This window comes from Oryx dammah, unplaced genomic scaffold (genome assembly GCF_014754425.2).
Source record: "Oryx dammah isolate SB20612 unplaced genomic scaffold, SCBI_Odam_1.1 HiC_scaffold_16, whole genome shotgun sequence".
NCBI classification, from domain to species: Eukaryota; Metazoa; Chordata; class Mammalia; order Artiodactyla; family Bovidae; genus Oryx; species Oryx dammah.
The window spans coordinates 14,723,467-14,743,180 of NW_024070200.1; the positions used below are offsets into that span (position 1 = coordinate 14,723,467).

Genomic DNA, 19,714 nt, shown 5'->3' on the forward strand with positions numbered 1-19,714 from the left:
TTTCTCCTCCCGCCTTCAATCTTTCCCAGTATCAGGGTCTTTTCCAAGGAGACAGTTCTTTGCATCAGGTGGCCAAAATATTGGAACCTCAGCTTCAGCATCAGTCCTTCCAATGAACACCCAGGACTGATTTCCTTTACGATTGACTGGTTTGATCTTGCAGTCCAAGGGACTCTCAAGAGTCTTTGCCAACACCATAGTTCAAAAGAATCAGTTCTTTGGTGCTCAGAATTCTTTATGGTCCAACTCTCACATCCATATATGACTACTGGAAAAACCATAGCTTTGACAAGACAGACTTTTGCTGGCAAAGGAATGTCTCTGTTTTGTAATAAACTGTCTAGGTTGGTCATAGCTTTTCTTCCAAGGAGCAAGCATCTTTTAACTTCATGGCTGCAGTCACCATCTGCAGTGATTTTAGAGCCCAAGAAAATAAAGTCTGTCATTATTTCCATTGTTTCCCCACCTATTTGCCATAAAGTGATGGGACTGGATGCCATGATTTTTGTTTTTTGAATGCTGAGTTTTAAGCCAACTTTCTCACTTTCCTCTTTCACTTTCAACAAGAGTCCCTTTAGTTCCTCTTTGCTTTCTGCCATAATAGTGATATCATTTGCATATCTGAGGTTATTGATATTTCTCCTGGCAATCTTGAGTCCAGTCTGTGCTTCATCCAGCCCAGAATTTACCATGATGTACTCTGCATATAAGTTAAATAAGCAGGGTGACAATACACAGCCTTGACGTACTCCTTTCCCAATTTGGAACCAGTCTGTTGTTTCATGTCTGGTTCTAACTGTTGCTTCTTGACCTGCATACAGATTTCTCAGGAGGCAGGTAAGGAGGTCTCTTGAAGAACTGTCCACAGTTTCCTGTGATCCACACAGCTAAAGGCTTTGGCATAGTCAATAAAGCAGAGGTAGATACAAAAGAGGTAGTCAAAAAAGCAACTCTTTTGCTTTTTCTATGATCCAACAGATGTTGGCAATTTGATCTCTGGTTCCTCTGCCTTTTCTATATCCAGCTTGAACACCTGGAAGTTCTCGGTTCATGTACTATTGAAGCCTAGCTTGGAGAATTTTGAAAATTACTTTGCTAGTGTGTGAGATGAGTACAACTGTGTGGTAGTTTGAACATTCTTTGGCACTGCCTTTCTTTGGGACTGGAATGAAAACTGACCTTTTCCAGTCTTGTGGCTACTGCTGAGTTTTCTAAATTTGCTGGCATATTGAGTGCAGCACTTTCACAGCATCATCTTTTAGGATCTGAAATAGCTCAACTGAAAATTCCATCACCTCTGGTAGCTTTGTTAGTAGTGATGCTTCCTAAGGCCTAAATATCACCCCAGCTAAACATTTTTTACTGAGTCTCTACCATCTACATCCCCTAAGACCGACAAAGGGCATTCAAACTGCTTAGCATAGAATACAAATGCCTTCATGACCTGATGTTAAGTGCCCCTCTAGCCATATCCCACCTTCTCACTTTTGTACTTTATATTCCCATAGTACTTAACTGGAAGGCAGTGTAGGTATGTTACATACATTATGTCATTCATTTTTCAAAACAATAACTCAGTTACTGTTTTACCTGACAGGGAATAACAATGTGTATCCACTACCAATCTTTTGACTACTATCTTAGTCTCAAGTCTCCATCCATACCCTACTTTGGATCAAGGAGCTTTTCATCATCTACATCTGACACTAATGGTCTTGTTAAAGTTAAAAAAAAAAAAAAAAAGAAACCAGCAGAGACACTGATTTCAATGGATGAAGGAAGGTATTTCTATCACCTTCTATTTCTGTTGAGATAATAGGTATAAAGCTTTTCATAATAATAATGCCATCAGTAACTTCCATCATTAAAAATTATTCCCCAAAATGCTCTACAACAATATTTTACACTATAAAATACTTTTTAACAAGATTACCTGGCAATAAGCATAATTTCCAAGGGCTTTATGAGCTTCATCGATAACTAGACACTTTATTTCAGCAGCTGGGCAAGCTCCTCTAGAAAGATCATTTACCATGACTTGAGGCGTAAGGAAAAGAACCCTCTTACTGCCCCAGATTTCCTTCCTGGTGAAAGCTTGAGTAGACCCTGTTAAAAAAAAAAAAAAAAAGTGACATCGCACATTCTAAACTTCAGACTGTTACCTAGAACATATAAACAGCCTAGCCTATTTTCAGAATACATTCCTGCATTGGTGATCTGCTTCCAAGGTGCTAATTTGACAAATATGAGAAAGCAACATTTTAAAGCTTTGTTGTGGTCCCGATGTCAATGCCGGCTTTTATGGAAAATCACAACTAGACTGCCTTTAGAGAATCCTTGTAAAATGACATAATACTTGAAGAGAAGAAAATTCTTCACCTGGGAAATCCTTCTGAACAAGAAAGGCAGAAAACCTCACTTCCACTTACCAATGGGGTATACACACATAACCACTTCAAAATGCTTTGACGAGTTACAGAAATTCTCTGAAGACTGAATAGAGCAACTCTATTAGAGCTGGACTTGCTATAAGGAGATGATGTTTCAAGAGAGAAGTAAAATAAGCATACTGTGATCTGGGGTCTATTCCACACGGGTCTGGAATTCCTTTGGCGCTAGTTTCATCAGAATACGTGCTTCCCCCTAGGTGCTCTTAATTTCAAGTTAGTCCAGTGTTTCTAAGATACCTGTCATTTCGGCCATGTGGGACTGCGGGATACCCATCACCCGGTAGCAAGCCTCGATCTGCTGTGTCACCAGGGGTTTCGTGGGGGCCATGAAAACCACCTTGCCGGAAGGGAACCAGCGGTAGAAATTGTACATGACCACAGCGGCAATAAAGGTCTTTCCCAACCCGGTGGGCAGACAGACCAGCGTGTTGCAGAACAGGGCGGTCCTGGCGATGTGCAGCTGGTAGTCTCGCACTGGGCAATTAGTAGGGTAAATCCACAGGGCGCCCGCTGAGGTGCAGAACCCGCCATTCTCTAGACTCAGCTGCTTCTCTGCTTCGTACACCGCGACCAGCAGCACATCATCGTCTGACTCGGGCTCAGCCTCGGCCGCCCCTGCCGCCTCTGCCACTGCAGGAAAACGCGCCCTGGAGATGCCTGTGCTCTGAGGCCGCTCAGTTCCAGAGTTGCAACTCGGAGCCCCACTGGACTGAGAAACTTTTGAGCCCCACGTCTGGAAAAGCGTTCTTTGCCGTCCGCTCATTAGGCCGACGACCACAGAAGGCTCCCCTCAGACGCCAGCAGCTGCTGCAGCTCAACAGCCTCCGTTCCAGGCCCCATCGGTTACCTGAGCGTAAAAAACACAGAGGAACCAGGGGGCGGGACTGAGGCCAGTTTATCCTGTTCCAAGTGCACCACTGAGTTTGCGTGGGGAATATGATTGGCGGTCTTCCCGGAAACCCCGCGGGCCTCTAGGAGACGCATGCGCATTACCGTGGAGTTACTCTAAATTTTGTCCCCTTGTCAATTTTTTTTTACCGACTCTAAATTTGGGTTCCATTTTCAATAAGTGAGTATATGTCCTGGCGTCATGGGTCAAGTGATGTTGCTTAAAATGATGTAGTAAATAAGGGAGTTGGTGATGGACAGGGAAGCCTGGCTTGCTGCAGTCCATGGTGTCGCAAAGAGTCGGACACGACTGAGCGACAGAACTGAATTGAAATAACCTTGAGGTCCCGAAACAATGCGTACCCATTTTTTTTTTTTAAACAACGTTACTGAGCGTCTGACGTGCCTTATTCCTTGTTGTTGGCTGTGTTTTAAAATCGGTAGATGAGGTGAAAAACAAACGTGTTTAGACAAAATTACATAACACCTCATTTCTTTATCCAGACTGAGAAAACAAAATGCCAGCTCTTTTTTTCAGGAGTAGCAACCTCCTATCTTAATATTTTTATTGCTTAAAAGGAAGTGAATGGTATGGTCCTGACATTCTTTGGAAAATCCCAAAGGAAAAAAAATGTCCTGATGCTCCATCATTACCTCTTCATAAACGATACAGAGCAGTAAAATCAGCGTCTGGGTGATATTTTTCTACTCTAGGGATAGCATTCTACCTCCAACTTGGATACAATTCCGGATTTCTCCACTCTAAACCTGGCGACTTTGAGTAATCTCTGTAGATTTGTTTCCTTGTGCATTGAGGAAAAGTACGCACACATCATGTGGTCTTCTGGACCACTAATAATGTCAGCCCCCTCATCACCACCATCAGCAAGCATCATCTGGTGTGTAGCTACTCTACTTTGTTTTATTTGGTCAAGTGTCTGGACTTGCTTTTAGACAAACTGTTTATCGTGTGCTTGTATTTGGGAAGGGAAAGGGAACAGGTTGCTATTCTAGTTTCATTTGTGTGAGGTTTAAAAGGGAAGTGGCAGGCTATAGGTTGTTCTGATGGACAAGGACTGAGCCAATTCAGGTGTGAATTTTTAGGGTAGAACTAGGTAAAATGAGATTAGACGACTGAATACTGTTTCTTCAAACAGATTATCGACTTTATATGCACAGCAGCTTGTCGGTAATATACATATGTGGGTAATGGGCGGTAAACAATCGCTACCACCGGCGGTCGTCGCCTCACAAAGGTCCCAACTAAGAACAGATGATATCTCGCGCTTTTCTGCGGAGTCAGTCTTCGCGGCCACCTCAGCGGGTTTTACCCCGGACTCAACAAAGAAGCCCGCAGAGCACAGCCTTGACGTCGCTCAAACACTGGCCCCAATCCTGCGGGGTATCGCGGCGGCCCCGCCCCCTCGAGCTCCGAGTGGCACTCGCGCCACGCCCCTGGGGCGGGGCGATGCCGAAGCCAGGCGGGCCGGCTCAGTAAAGCGGAGGCAGCGGGGGAAGATGGCGGCCGCCGTTCCGCAGCGGGCCTGGACCGTGGAGCAGCTGCGCAGCGAGCAGCTGCCCAAGAAGGACATTATCAAGTTTCTGCAGGATCACGGTTCAGATTCGGTACCGGAGTTGGCGGGGTGGCCGGGCTGGTGCGGCTTAGGGACACTTCACCCCCCCATAGATGCCCATACATTCCGTATTCCTCCGTGCCCCCGCCCTCGCTCTCCAGCGGCCCGCGGCCTGAAGGCCTGAGCGGCCCCGCGTGCGCGGCCGAGACGCGCTCCCGCCCCTCAGGCCGGCCCTGCTTGGGCGAGTGGAGCAGCTTTTATCTTTTGGGGCACGCAGCAATCGGAGATTTAGAACCTTACTGACATCCTTGAGTGAGGGTGGAGGCCGTGAAAGAGAAGGAACCCAGGAGATATTGGGGGTTGAGATGGGAGCCCGAGGACTGGAGGCTTAGTTGAGATCCCTGGAGGGGAGTGTATATTACTAGGGAAAAGATTTCGGATTGCGATTTGCCTTTCTCATCGATTACCGAACATTAAACACTATTAAGTGTGATTTTTTTTTTACAACGTATAGTTTGCGGATTAACTTTTAAAATGTCGACCCTTCAAATGACCTTTTCACTCTTATGTTTAGTGGAGCTATTTGCGTATTTTGTATACAGTGGTCTCCTATTGTTATAAACTAAGAAATCTATTTGACATTCTTCATACTTTTACGTCCCGCATTTTTCAGCACAGTCTCCATTTTAACCATCCTCTGTAGTCAAAAGTTATTTTTGTCAGACGGCTTTTTTTTCCTTCGGAAATTAATATCATTCATATCTTAAATTAGAACTCGTTTTACAATGCAGGAGACCTAAGAGACGCGGGTTCTCAATCCCTGGGTCAGGAAGATGCTCTGAAGGAGTAAATGGCAAAGCCACTCCAGTATTCTTGCCTGAAGAATTCCCATGGACAGAGGAGCCTGGCGAGCTACAGTCCATAGGGTCGGAAAGAATCCGAAACGACTGAAGCGATTTAGCACAAATATCTTAAATTGCTGAACGACTGTATAAATTTGTGTGCCCTCAGCATCTCCCACATAGGGGAAATGAAAGCCACAGTCTAAATGTATCTCAACCATTTTTAACTTAATTCCTAAACTTCATTTAGAAAAATTGCTTCTGGGCTCTTTTAGGAAGGTTGTAGTTTATAATTTTGCAGGATTTCGAAGGAGAGGTATTGATCCAGTTATTGTCTCTCTTGCTTCATACTCCTGATTGATAATCCTGACATCCGCAAATACTTTACAACATGTACAGCAAGAACTATACTGTTTGGGGAAACAAGGGTGAAATGAACATGCCTCAGAGATACCATTTTATACTATTGTACCATTTTAGTGGAATTATTTTCTCTTAAGCCAATTCATATTTCCCTGAAATAATAGAGTAGATGAAATACACGATTTCAAGATGAAGGTACATGACTTTGATGATTTGATATTTCAGTAGTGGTATTTTGGTGTTCATCTGACAACTTAGTCTTATGTTTGAGTTCTTCTGTGTGACTGAAAATGGATTACTACTTTTATTTTTACAAGAAGCCTCTGACATAGGATGCTGTTATTGATCTTTCAACGTGATGTAGAAACTGAGCCTTTGAGACAGCTTAATCCCTTGTCTAAAATCAGACAGCTAGGATTTTAACCTAAATGGTCTGATACCACAGCCTATACACTCAAACACTATGTATCCAGAGTGGTGTAACAGTGCTTTTGGGTGTGCCAAGACTGGGTTACATATATGTCAGGATAGCTAAACCCAACATGACTGGAGGCTCCCAGGGCAGGGGCCAGGTAACATCCTGCTAGGAGTAGCTTTGCCCAGTTACCAAAATGTGCTTGCTGTTAAAAGTGTGCTCATATGTACACAGTATGTTTTTTTTTTTTAACCTTAAATCTTGTTTTTGTTCCGAAGTAGAGTGTAAAATATGATGTTTCATTCATCACTGGGCTTCCCTGATAAGCTCAGATGGTAAAGAATCCACTTGAAATGCAGGAGACATGGGTTTGATCCCTGGGTTGGGGAAGATCCCCTCGAGAAGGGTAACGACAACCCGCTCCAGTATTCTTGCCTGGAGAATTCCATGTTTAGAAGAGTCTGGCATGCTACAGTCCATGGGGTTGCAGAGAGTTGGATGTGACAGAGCGAGTGACTAATACATGCACACACAGTATAAAATAAAAAGTTTCATTTATCAGTAGCATGATTGAAAACATACTGGCTTCATAATTGCTAACATTAAAGTTCATTTTCTAGTTTTACACCCTCTCTTACATGAGGGAAATTATTTTGACTAACCAGAATTTTTTCTTTACAGTTTCTTGCAGAACATAAATTACTAGGAAACATTAAAAATGTGGCCAAGACAGCTAATAAGGACCATTTGGTTACAGCCTATAACCATCTTTTCGAAAGTAAGGTGAGTTATCATCATATCACTTATCATCATATCACTTTAGATATTTTATTCCCCAAAGAAGTTTTAAGTGCATTTACTTGCAGATTATGTTGATGTTTTTCCACTTGCACTTTTTCTTAACTATAATCATAAATGGATTGTCAAATTTAGCATGGCTAATGTGCCATATGGCTGGATGTTTTGATATTTTGAATGAGAACAGAGTTTTTAAAAATAATTCCCTGGAAGCTTAAATTAAGTCAGCAAATTCTTAAGGATGCTGAAAAGCTATAAATCTAAAATCAGCTGCATTTCATTAATTAATTTAAATTTAGATCTAGGCTGAGCCTTTGGGCTTCCCTCGTGGCTCAGATGGTAAAGCGTCTGTCTACAATGCCGGAGACCCAGGTTCAACCCCTGGGTCGGGAAGATCCTCTGGAGAAGGAAATGGCAATCCACTCCAGTACTATTGCCTGGAAAATCTCATGGACAGAGGAGCTTGGTAGGTTACAGTCCATGGGGTTGCAAAGAGTCAGACATGACTGAGCGACTTCACTTCACTTCACTTCTAGGCTGAGCCTTTAAAAAAGCAGATTTCAAGAAATTCTTCCTGATATATGTTAACTATGAAATGACCACCTTTCACACACACACAAAAAAGAATTAATTGAATAGTTTTCATATCTCTGAGTCTGAGTTGGTCTTTCTAAAGGGTATGGGTCTCATTTCAGAATTTATTTTGTGAGATAGTTTGAGATACATAAGTTGTTGCCAGAATGAATCTGATAAACATCAGATCATTTTCCTTACAGCGTTTCAAGGGTACTGAAAGTATAAGTAAAGTGTCTGAGCAGGTGAAAAATGTGAAGCTTAATGAAGATAAACCCAAAGAAACCAAGTCTGAAGAGACTCTGGATGAGGTTTGTATATAATGTATTCTTACTTTATTTCTCAGGTGAATGAGAAAAAGTATTTGCTTTACAGCACTGGTTTCTCATAATAAGATAGGGTTGAGTATAGCCACTTTCCGTGAGCCAAACACTGATTTGGAATGTGTTTTCTCCCTTTGGTGTACTCAGTAAGGAAAAAACCCTAAGAACCAATGGTTTAAGTTAGTAAGCCTTCCCTGTGAAATACCTCTAACTTTGTATTTTACATTGCCTCTGTGTCTAGCCAGAAATTCTGAGCTTTCAGAGCTATTTTAAGGTCCTTTTCTATAGCCAAGTTGGACTGAGTGAAAGAAACTTCCTTTTGATTATTTTTAGCCTTTTTCTACTGTACATGATGTCCTTGGCAAGGGAAGTAATTAATTCGAGCCTCACTGCGGGATGTGGGTTTATCTGCCTCATCTTTCCCAACCCAGGTTTTACATTTTGGTAACAAGGTTGGAAGAACCAGATAAAACTCTTTCTGCAAATGGACAGCCTTTCTAGAGCTAAGGACAGCTCTTAGAAAAGCTTCAGTAGAGCTAAATTATTATCTTGCCACTTTTGATAATATCTTGCTAGTAACTAAGCTCACTCATTCCTAGCAGTGTTAGTATCAGTGACAATGGTAATTTGATAAGTGTTTTATATACTGGGCAAAATTTTTGCAGCTACTAAGGTAAACAGAAGTGTAATAATTACTAGAAGGGTTACAAAAGCAATTGGCAACATAGATTATCTTCCAGAAAATTAGAGTGAGGGAGGTATGAGGTGGCAGATAATATATCAAGGGATTGAGTTAAAAGTAAAAGTCGTAAGGGTTGGAGACAGTTTAGAGAGATCTTGTGAGACTCCTAAACTATATCCTTTTCTTCAAACCCTCTTTTCATTTCATTTAACTGGTCAGCATGAGCCCTGTTTCTCATGTACTCTCATTGTCGTCCTGGTGCCTGGGTTCCATAACCTCTGGGCCAGTATTGTGCTGGTCCCTGCTGTCTGCTTTCTCTTCATGCTTTGGGACTGCAGAGCAACCTTTGTGAAGAAATAGAATTATAAAACTTTTTACTGGGCTTTGTATAAATTCTTAAAATCAGCTAAGCATGTTTTGTAGTTTCATTGCTACTCAGCAACTTTTATACTATCCCTTGCTCAATCCCCCATCCATTGCCCACATGAACTTCTTGACATCTTCACACAAATTCTCAACTCTGTCTTATTCCTTTCTCATTATATCCCCCTTTGTTCTCTTTTACCAAAATATCAACATACACACTAATAGTTGTAACTCTTCTCTTCTTCCCAGCTTAAAAGCTCTCTGAATTGGTTTTCTTTTCCTTCTCATGTCTCCCTCAGATCTAAGGCTCTCAAAGATCTCTTTCAGATCCTCATCCATTCCTTTCTGATTCTCAGGGATTCCATGGCCTCAGACTCCATGGAGTGTGGAAAAAGTCAGTAATCTGCCTTCAGTCTCTTTCTTCATCATTCAGCCCCAAATAGCTATTCTAGTAATAAGCTTTCTAAAATATTTCACAAACTTCACCCTGTTCAAGAATCTTCAGTAATTCTACTGTGTAGAACTGCATTGTCCAGAACAGTCAGTCATTAGCCACATGCGGCTGCTGAGCACTTTGTGGCCACTCTGAATTGAAGTGTGCCTTCAGTATAAGATATGAAATTTCAAAGCTTAGTATGATTTTTTAAAAAGAATGTAAAATATTTCAGTACTTTTTTTTCAATACTTTAATATTGATTACATGTTGAAATATTAATATGGCAACTAGACAATTTAAGATTACATTTGTGACTCTCTCATTTCTATTGGATTGCATCTCTGGCCTACAAAACCGTCCAATGTCTGGCCCCTGCCTAGCCCCATATTTACTACTTTCAGTCACGAATATCTGCTCATTGTCAGTAAACTGTCCATACTTTTATTTCTTGCTTAGTGTATTTCTTCTCTCAATTTCTTCTGTTTGTCAGTTCTGTGTCCCCTTCAAGGCCCAGGTCTTGGGCTCATCACTTTCTCTGAAGTTTTTACCATCCCAGACTTCACTGTTTATGTAAGTCAGAAGTTCCCGTAGCACATGATATCTATATTTATCTCTACCTTTTATTTATCTTAATGCAAAGAACCTTGTCTAGATGCTTTTTGTTGTTGTTGTTTAGTTGCTAAGTCATGTCTGACTCTTTGCAACCCGGTGCACTGTAGCCCGGAGGCTTCTGGCCATGGGTTTTCCGAGGCAAGAATACTGGAGTCAGTTACCACTTCTTTCTCCAGGGGATCTTCCTGACCTAGGGATTGAATCCATGCCCCCTGCAGTGGAAGCATAGAGTCTTAAATGCTGGACTGCCAGTGACGTCCCTGTAGTATTTCTGACCTTGGGAATAACTAGTTCACTTTATTGTTTGATGCATAATTAATCTTATCAAAAGAACACTGGTTTCCAAAGAAGCTGGAAGTTTTTTGAAATTACAGATATGCTAGTTATGGGGTAACAGAGAATGAGGTTGGATGGCATCATCGACTCAATGGACATGAGTTTGAGCAAACTCTGGAAGATAGGAACAGGGAAGCTTGGTGTGCAGTCCATGGGGTTACAGAGTCGGGCACGACTGTGCAACTGAACAGTTACTGATATTCTCATCACAGCCTTAAAATGAGATAGTGAATTTAACTTGAGAGGTCAGTCAGAGGCAAAGTAGTTTGTTACCCAATCTGTGAAACTCTGACTGGACTTAGGTCACAGTTGGCCGTGTTAAGTATTCTCTTTGTCCTCCTGCTAAAAAAAGGACATGAGTTAACAACTGTGTTTTGTTTTTTTTGTTTCTAGGGTCCACCAAAATATACAAAATCTGTTCTTAAAAAAGGAGATAAAACCAACTTTCCCAAAAAGGGAGATGTTGTTCACTGCTGGTATACAGGAACACTACAAGACGGGACTGTTTTTGATACTAATATTCAAACGAGTAAGTCTAAAATTCAAACGAGTAAGTTTAAATGTAATCTGATCATTTTGGCTATAAGGCATGCAAAACATTTGTGTTGGCAGTACCTTTTTTTTGGCTGTCACTTTTTTTCCAGAAGTCTTTTGCATTTGTAATTTATTAATACTAGTAAGAAGTTTTCACTTCACTACATGTTGGCTGCATGTAAATAAAGACCTTTTGGTCATTGCAAAGCAAAAAATAAAGCTTAGTCTAACCTTTATTAATGCCCCAAATTCAGGCATTTGTATTCTAATGTAAAAGGCAGAATAGTGTTATTTTAATGGTATAATATAGGTCCTTTCCCTCTCCCTCCTTTAGACCATAATTATTTTTACATCCAAAATTTTCTTGATGAATTATTTGGCTTTTTGAATTTTTATTTTCAGATGCATAGAGATAAGTTCTGAAATCAATTTGAAGACTTAAATCACTATGTTTTTCAACTGGAACTTAATTTCATCATTAATTATAAGGAAAATCTGTTTTACAGGTTCAAAGAAGAAGAAAAACGCCAAGCCTTTAAGTTTTAAGGTTGGGATAGGCAAAGTTATCAGAGGGGTAAGTAAAACTGGCCATGAGCCAGTATATATTCTGGCCCATGTTGCCTGTGGCATAATGAATTAGATTTGGGGATACAATCAAAACAAACTTTGGGGTTTCATATCAAGGGCTTCCCTGGTGGCTCAGCTGGTAAAGAATCTGCCCGCAACGTGGGAGACCTGCGTTCAATCCCTAGGCTGGGAAGATCCCCTGGAGACAACATGGGAGACCTGCGTTCAGTCCCTAGGTTGGGAAGATCCCCTGGAGAACGGAACGGCTACCCACTGCAATATTCATGCCTGGATAATTCCATGGACTGGGTAGTCCACGGGGTCGCAGTCAGACCCAACTGAGTGACTTTCACTTCACTGGCATTGCTAACTGATCTGGCACAAATTAAGTTCTCTGGGTTTCATACAGTACAGCCTACCATGCCTGGAGAATTCCATGGACTGTGTAGTCCATGGGATGGCAGAGTCGGACATGACTGAGCGACTTTCACTTTACTGTCACTGCTAACTGAGCTGGCACAAGTTAAGTTCTCTGGGTTTCATACAGTACAGCCTACCCCAAGGTTGTTGAAACATTAAATGCGTATAACTTAAAGCATGTAATACAGTAGAAACTCAAATATTATTTCCTTCCATGCTTACCCCTTTTTTTTCCATGAAGTAACTGACAGAATTACTGACAAGTAAGTTTGGTTTTCTAAATCTGTCTGTATGATTCCTATGTTACGTATCTATTGTACCACTTATACATGATTCAGAAAGGTAAAATACCTGATCCACTGAAGTACTGACAGAAGCTTTAGGAGTCTTTCCTGTAGCCTTCTCACCTCTCACAATTTGCTCAAACACCAAAAAAAAAATCTTTCCAATATAAGCTTTACCCACCCTTATGTGTGAGAGGTAACAGAAGGAAACTGAGAAAAAGGAAAGTTAGGCTTGAGCTATACTGACCATTGCAGTGCACAAAAGGAGATGAAAAAGCAGAGCTGATGATCATTCTCCTCAACTGAATCAGTCATGTTAGGGCCTGCTTATTGTTCTAAATTCTTTGTATTCAGAACAAACATTAATAACAAAAATGCCTATTTAAGTGCAGTCACGAGAACCCTCAATGTGGTGGTCTTTGTATTGTGGTTAAGACCTAAAATACTATTCAGTCTTATCCAGAGCCCAAAATAGATTGTACAACATCTTGAAACTAAAGGTTTAGTTGAAAAATCACTATTTACTACTACCTGATTATACCAAGTTGATATATCAAGTTGAGCTATTTTTCTGTTTCTATGACTAATGTGCTTACTGGTAAGTTTGTTCTATTCAACTAAATTCTTAATTTATGTGACACATCTGTATCATCTGAGCTTATATAATTGTTACATTTCAACAGAGTATATATAAGTTAATACATTCTATATCCATTATGTTGACTTTTTTTTGGTAATTTGGCCTAAGATCCAAATTTGTACAAAATGTCGTTATGTTATACTAAAAAACTGTTTAGTATGTCCTTAAAATTTTTTTCTCCCATTGAGACAATGAAGGACAAAGATTTAGGGACTCACTCAAGGACATTACCTTAGGACATAATGAAGTCCTGTAACAGAATGCTTTGTATGTAATCTTGCCTTTCTTCTGGTTTTGCATGTATTTTTTGTGAGGTATCATTAGTTTTAATTTGATGTTCTTGCCTTTAGTGGGATGAAGCACTCTTGACTATGAGTAAAGGAGAAAAGGCTCGACTGGAGATTGAACCAGAATGGGCTTATGGAAAGAAAGGACAGCCTGATGCCAAGTATCCTTTTTCCCTTGGTAATTAAAAGAACAAACAGTTGAAGATCACTTGAAGGCATGCACGATGCTATCTAGGTTCTTAACCTCTAGAAGAGAGAAAATGTCCAGACCAGTCTTCTGATATTTAGATGCTTCTGTGTCAACACACCTCCAATATAGACAGCGTTTTCTGCTGTTACAGGGATTCTAACTTGAGCTAGAATCTTTTTTTTCCTCTTCGTATTTAAGCTCTTAATTTTCAAGACCTTAACTGAGATTTAAGTTTCTATCTTTGAAAAGCTACTATTAATGTTTGAAAAATTTCAAGGAATAAGATGCTCAATATAAACAACTGTAGCAAATTGTAGGATTCAAATATGACTCATGGTGATTTTATGCTACTGTATAATTTCAGGCAATTGAATTCGGTTCTCAAAACTTAGAAATGGAACACATGTTGGGGATTACCAGTTGTGAAATGAAGGAGACCATGGGTCCAACATCAGTGTGAACATTAATAAAAGAGAAGAGCCATGATTCCAGTCTGTTACAAGCAGAAGAACCCAGTAGCTAAGTGGGAAGGTAGTTTAGTTGTTGGTTCCATTTCCAATGGACTAGTTAGACCAGTTAGAATAAGTTTAGGGGAGGAGGGAATTTGAAGTCCTTTTTAGTCTTACAGTTATTAATACAGTTACTTGGGAATACAATAGCCTTCTCACCCTGGCCAGCTGCAGCTGGCCAAGTCCCATGGCCAGCTGCAGCTCCTACAGTCTCGTGAAGTATCTCAAGGTCAGTCAGATAAAAATCACTCTTCTCCAAACTCAACATCTGAAAATTCACAGCAACTATAAGGTACTGTACCTCATATGAACTTTAATATAACTTACCCACCCAGCTAAACTGAAATCACTTTTCGGGGTTGGACGGGAGGTACTGAGTAGCAGTCTTGATAAGTAGTGGCTAACCTGGGAGTACCTAGGGACACAGGAAGATCCTACTTTAAGCTCAGTTTATTAAGTCAACCTCTATTGTCAGGCTTTGACCTCCATTCAGAAATAGTTTTAGGAACCTCTCAGTTTGTATGTACTAGCCCGAGTCAGCTATGAAACCCTCCCTATGCAGCTAATTACCAATATCTAAAATTCCAATTTTAGACAAAGGTTATTGGGAGTGAGGAGAGAGGCAACTTTTATCAAATTTACCTTAACTTCTTCAACAGAATTCCACCAAATGCAAAACTTATTTTTGAAGTGGAATTAGTGGATATTGACTGAAATAGAAGAAACCATCAACAATAAAACATGGCCATGAAGAAACTCGTGTATCTAATTAGAGCTGGTTACTATTGTTAAGCGAAGAGTCAACTGGAAAATTCAAGTTAGAACATGTTTACTTGATCCCTCAACTTTTAAGAAATGTAATCCATTATAAACCCTTGAACTTTAAAATATTTTACTACAGTTGTGTAAAATATCACTTAAAGAGAACTGATTTGCCTTTTACCTCATGTTGTAAACTAAAAGGCTCAATAAAAATGTATTCAATGTCTTGATTTGTGTGGTATAAATATATTATTAATGTTCTGATTAGGTTAACCAGTACTAAGAGTTCACCAAACCAAGGGAGTAACAGTAAATCTGTCTGGACAGCCTTGCCAGAGACACTCATCTTAAAATATTTAAGTATTTCTGTATAAGGCAGGCAAAAGCATAGAGATTGAGAAGAAGCAAAAGGCTACAAAACTTAAATTCTGTCAAGAAGATAATAGCTGAATTCAAGAAACATATACTTCAGAATCATGGTGAATATAAATTTAATAATAAAACCACTAAACATGGTGAATATAAACTTGTGATCCCCCCCCCAATAAATCCATAACAATTATTGGATGAGTCTTCAGTTTTATTACAAAAATGAAGATGATCAGTTTGATCAAAATGAAAGCTTGCTCACAAGTTTAACATGAATATTCCAAATACAAAGTCTCCTGAAACAACATAGTTTTGATATGATTTTCATTTTTTCAAAGGGATGCAAACATTCCATTTCCTCATTTATTATCTCTATTCCAAGACAATATTTTAACAGGCATTGTTTCTGCTGTTAGATCCAAATTCACAAGGATAATCAAAACACACAGTATCTTGTCAGCAAAGGTTAAAAATCCATTTTTTTTAAAGAGGAGGTAAATCCTTAATAACCAGCCCTTATGTGTTTTCAGATCTTGTCCTACACTGACATGATTTGCAGTCAGTATTTTTTCCTACCCTTAAGGCTACAAAACTCTGTTGCAAATGCATTGCAAAAGAATTCTAGACCACTTAATGCAAAAAAATCAAAAAAATAGTTCTCCAATAAAAAGTAAATTTTATAAATGGTAGGAAATAGTATCTGTGGTAAGCTACTAAGTGACATTTTCCCCTATTACTAAACAAATCATGTTACACAGAAACAGGGAAGACAAGTTATCAAATACAACAAGCTTGTACTATGTTTACATCCCTCATTAAAAAATAATTTCATACTTTTCACACATTCCATCTGATATTTGATTTTCTTATCAGGTTGGAGGAGGAGGATAATATTGTCCGTAATTCCAAGGAGTCTGATAATTGTACTGAAAAGAAAAAGCAAACGTATCAGCATACAAGAGTTATGACTGAGTTCCATATATAAAAATTTAATTAAAGCAGGTTTCTATTTAAAGAAAATGTGTTCACTGCTGAAATTCCAAGTCTTAGTCATAAAAGACAATGTATTTACACACAGATCAAAAGTAAAGAGTTTTTTTTCCCCCTAAAGAAGGGAAAAAAAAGACTATCCTAATTTATATATATATAATTTCTAGTAACATCTATTAACCAAAAAAAATTGTAATTATGTAAACTTACCTGATACCAGGCACTGTAATTATACGCAGCTTGATTTGCCTGCAAATCACCATCAATCATCTGTGTAGATGATGAAGTTGTATCTTCTGTGTGTGCTTTCTTTTCCTCTGGTTCTTCTGATCTAAATAAAAGATCAAAATGGAAATTTCAGAACTCCCATAGATAAATACTTTAACAAATGGACGAATGTCACCTTTGTACAAATCTGAAGTTCTTGGCCACACTGTTTCATATGATTTCAAATCATGAAAAAAGTAAATTACAATATAAAGGTAATTATTTTTAAAGGGATTCCCACTATGAACTGTGTTCTTTTAAGCTTCCTTTCCTGATTCAGCAGGAAATTACATACCCATTTTCTGCTTTTCTTTTTAAAGAATCCTGCTCTTTTAGGAGTGTTTGATGTTCATCATAAGCATTCAAAAGCCTGTGAGGGAAGGAGAAACAATCCACTGGAATACACAGAAGCCAAACTTAAAACTTTTAGGTTTTCAAGTTACTTCCACTCAGGGAAACAAAAGCAAGCAGAAATGAGCATCGTTTAGAAGAAACAACAAGCAAGCAGACAAACCTAGCCCTAACTACCTTTTCTGTTTGCTTGCCTTGCACTTTCCTTCTCAGTCCATGCGGTTCAAATGAGGCTTCAGAGATACAGGCCTGCTCAATTACCTTACTAGACGTCTCTGACCAATAACTGCTTATAGGTGATCGTATGACCCAAAACAAGATCAGGAAGTCCCAGAATTTTTGACTGAGATACTGAAAAAGTGCCTGTTTTCTGCACTACAGTAGGCTACAGCTTGAGGGGATGCTGGTCAAGACCTGTGTGTTTTATTTTTAACACATGGGAAGGGCCTAAGGAGCTGTATCACACAACAAAGACAGTGACCTTGTCACTGTTTTTTTCTAGTACAACCTTGAATCCTGACAGTTCTATAATTTGTGTACTTCTGAGATCTAATTTAACAATGCTTACTGAAGACACCTGCCACCAATTAGGATAAAGTATATTTAAACTTTGGCTACGTGATAAACTGAATGAGAACCTAAAAATTTCAGAATAATTATCATTGATGAAAGAGAATTTTTAATTTAAAAATTTAAGGGGCTATGAATTATAGGTTTCAACTGGAACTTAAAACTTCAAAAACAATGTCACTTGAAGCAAAACTGACTTTGAAATCAATGATTCTGTAATTTTCTTTTTCCTTTTTTTGAGCACTGACTGCTAACTCAGACTGGACCACCAGGCAATCACTTTTAAAATATTTTTTAGAAACACAAAGATGGCCTTATTTTTTAAGGTAATCATAAACCTGAACACAGACTTCTCTGAAAGAGAACACAGATATTAAAATTTCTCTGAAAATGACCTTGATATTTACATGCATGTTCAACTTCCCTCAACAGCCTGCATATGTACGCATTTAATAGCTATTACCAGTGACACTTGGAGAAGGGAACAGCAACCCACTCCAGTATTCGTGCCTAGAGAATTTCATGGACAGGGGAGCCTGGTGGAATATGGTTCAAAGGGTCACAAAGACTTGGACATGATTAAGTGACTAATAGGAATGGTATGGACCTAACAGAAGCAGAAGATACTAAGAAGAGGTGACAAGAATACACAGAAGAACTATATAAGAGAGATCTTCATGACCCAGATAATCACGATGATGTGATCAGTCACCTCGAGCCAGACATCCTGGAATGTGTAGTCAAGTGGGCCTTAGAAAGCATCACTATGAACAAAGCTAGTGGAGGTGATGGAATTCCAGTTGAGCTATTTCAAATCCTGAAAAATGATGCTGTGAAAGTGCTGCACTCTATATGCCAGCAAATTTGGAAGACTCAGCAGTGGCCACAGGACTGGAAAAGGTCAGTTTCATTACAAACCCAATGAAAGGCAATGCCAAAGAATGTTCAAACTACCACACAATTGCACTCATCTCACACACTAGTAAAGTAATGCTCATAATTCTCCAAGCCAGGCTTCAACAGTACATGAACTGTGAACTTCCAGATGTTCAAGCTGGATTTAGAAAAGGCAGAAAGAACCAGATATCAAATTGCCAACATCTGTTAGATCATCAAAAAAGCAAGAGAGTTCCAGAAAAACATCTACTTCTGCTTTATTGACTATGCCAAAGCCTTTGACTGTGTGGATCACAACAAACTGGAAAATTCTTAGAGAGATGGGAATACCAGACCACATCTGACCTGCCTCCTGAGGAATCTGTATGCAGGCCAAAAAGCAACAGTTAAAACCTGACACGGAGCAACAGACTGGTTCCAAATCGGGAAAGGAGTACATCAAGGCTGTATATTGTCACCCTGCTTATTTGACTTATTTGCAGAGTACATCATGTGAAATGGTGGACTGGATGAAGCACGGCTGCAATCAAGACTGATGGGAGAAATATCAATAACCTCAGATATGCAAATGACACAACACTTATGGTAGAAAGAGAAGAACTAGAAACCCTCTTGATGAAAGTGAAAGAAGACAGTGAAAAAGTTGGCTTAAAACTCAACATTCAGAAAACTAAGATGGTGGCATCTAGTCCCATGGCAAATAGATGGGCAAACAGTGGAAACAGAGATTTTATTTTCTTGGGCTCCAAAATCACTGCAGATGGTGACTGCAGTCATGAAATTAAAAGACGCTTGCTCCTTGGAAGAAAAGTTATGACCAACCTAGACAGCGTATTAAAGAGCAGAGACATTACTTTGCCAACAAAAGTTCGTCTAGTCAAAGTTATGGTTTTTCCAGTAGGTATATATGGATGTGAGAGTTGGACCATAAAAAAAGCTGAGCACCAAAGGACTGATGCTTTTGAACTGTGGTGTTGGAGAAGATTCTTGGAGAGTCCCTTGGACTGCAAGGAGATCCAACCAGTCCATCCTAAAGGAAATCAGTCCTGAATATTCATTGGAAGGACTGATGCTGAAGCTGAAACTCTTAATACTTTGGCCACCTGATGCAAAGAACTGACTCATTTGGAAAGATTCTGATGCTGGGAAAGATTAAGGGCAGTAGAAGGGGATGACAGAGGATGAGATGGTTGGAGAGCATCACTGACTCAATGGACCTGAGTTTGAGTAAACTCTGGGAGTTGGTGATAGGGAGGCCTGGTGTGCTGCAGCGCATGGGGCTGCAAAGAGTCGGACACCACTGAGCGACTGAACTGACCTGAGCGAGTAACACACACACACACACACACTGAGCAACTGAACTGAGCGAGTAACACACACACACACTGAGCGAACTGACCTGAGCGAGTCACACACACA

General features: G+C 39.7%; 3 protein-coding genes across 5 annotated transcripts in view; 1 reads left to right on the forward strand and 2 right to left on the reverse strand.

Annotated features, from left to right (window-relative positions):
- Positions 1-3,366, reverse strand: part of FANCM (FA complementation group M) — a 58,585-nt gene extending 55,219 nt beyond the window's left edge. The window contains exons 1-2 of the mRNA XM_040256689.1: positions 2,688-3,366; positions 1,934-2,106 (exon numbers count right to left, since the gene is read on the reverse strand). Of these exons, the coding sequence (XP_040112623.1) occupies positions 1,934-2,106; positions 2,688-3,213 (699 nt within the window). The 5' untranslated portion in view covers positions 3,214-3,366. The remainder of the gene's footprint in view (positions 1-1,933; positions 2,107-2,687) is intronic.
- Positions 3,367-4,776: 1,410 nt separating this feature from the next.
- FKBP3 (FKBP prolyl isomerase 3) lies at positions 4,777-15,081 on the forward strand. The gene is made up of 7 exons (XM_040256694.1): positions 4,777-4,964; positions 7,214-7,315; positions 8,107-8,214; positions 11,052-11,187; positions 11,699-11,766; positions 13,454-13,551; positions 14,749-15,081. Exons 1-7 carry the CDS (start codon positions 4,857-4,859, stop codon positions 14,801-14,803), a joined length of 675 nt encoding a protein of 224 aa, XP_040112628.1. The 5' UTR covers positions 4,777-4,856; the 3' UTR covers positions 14,804-15,081.
- A 244-nt stretch (positions 15,082-15,325) lies between these two features.
- Positions 15,326-19,714, reverse strand: part of PRPF39 (pre-mRNA processing factor 39) — a 34,237-nt gene continuing 29,848 nt past the window's right edge. For all 3 annotated transcript variants that reach the window (XM_040256690.1, XM_040256691.1, XM_040256692.1), the window contains 3 exons: positions 16,773-16,847; positions 16,421-16,541; positions 15,326-16,146 (listed from right to left, as the gene is read on the reverse strand). In XM_040256690.1, the coding sequence (XP_040112624.1) occupies positions 16,090-16,146; positions 16,421-16,541; positions 16,773-16,847 (253 nt within the window). In that variant the 3' untranslated portion in view covers positions 15,326-16,089. The remainder of the gene's footprint in view (positions 16,147-16,420; positions 16,542-16,772; positions 16,848-19,714) is intronic.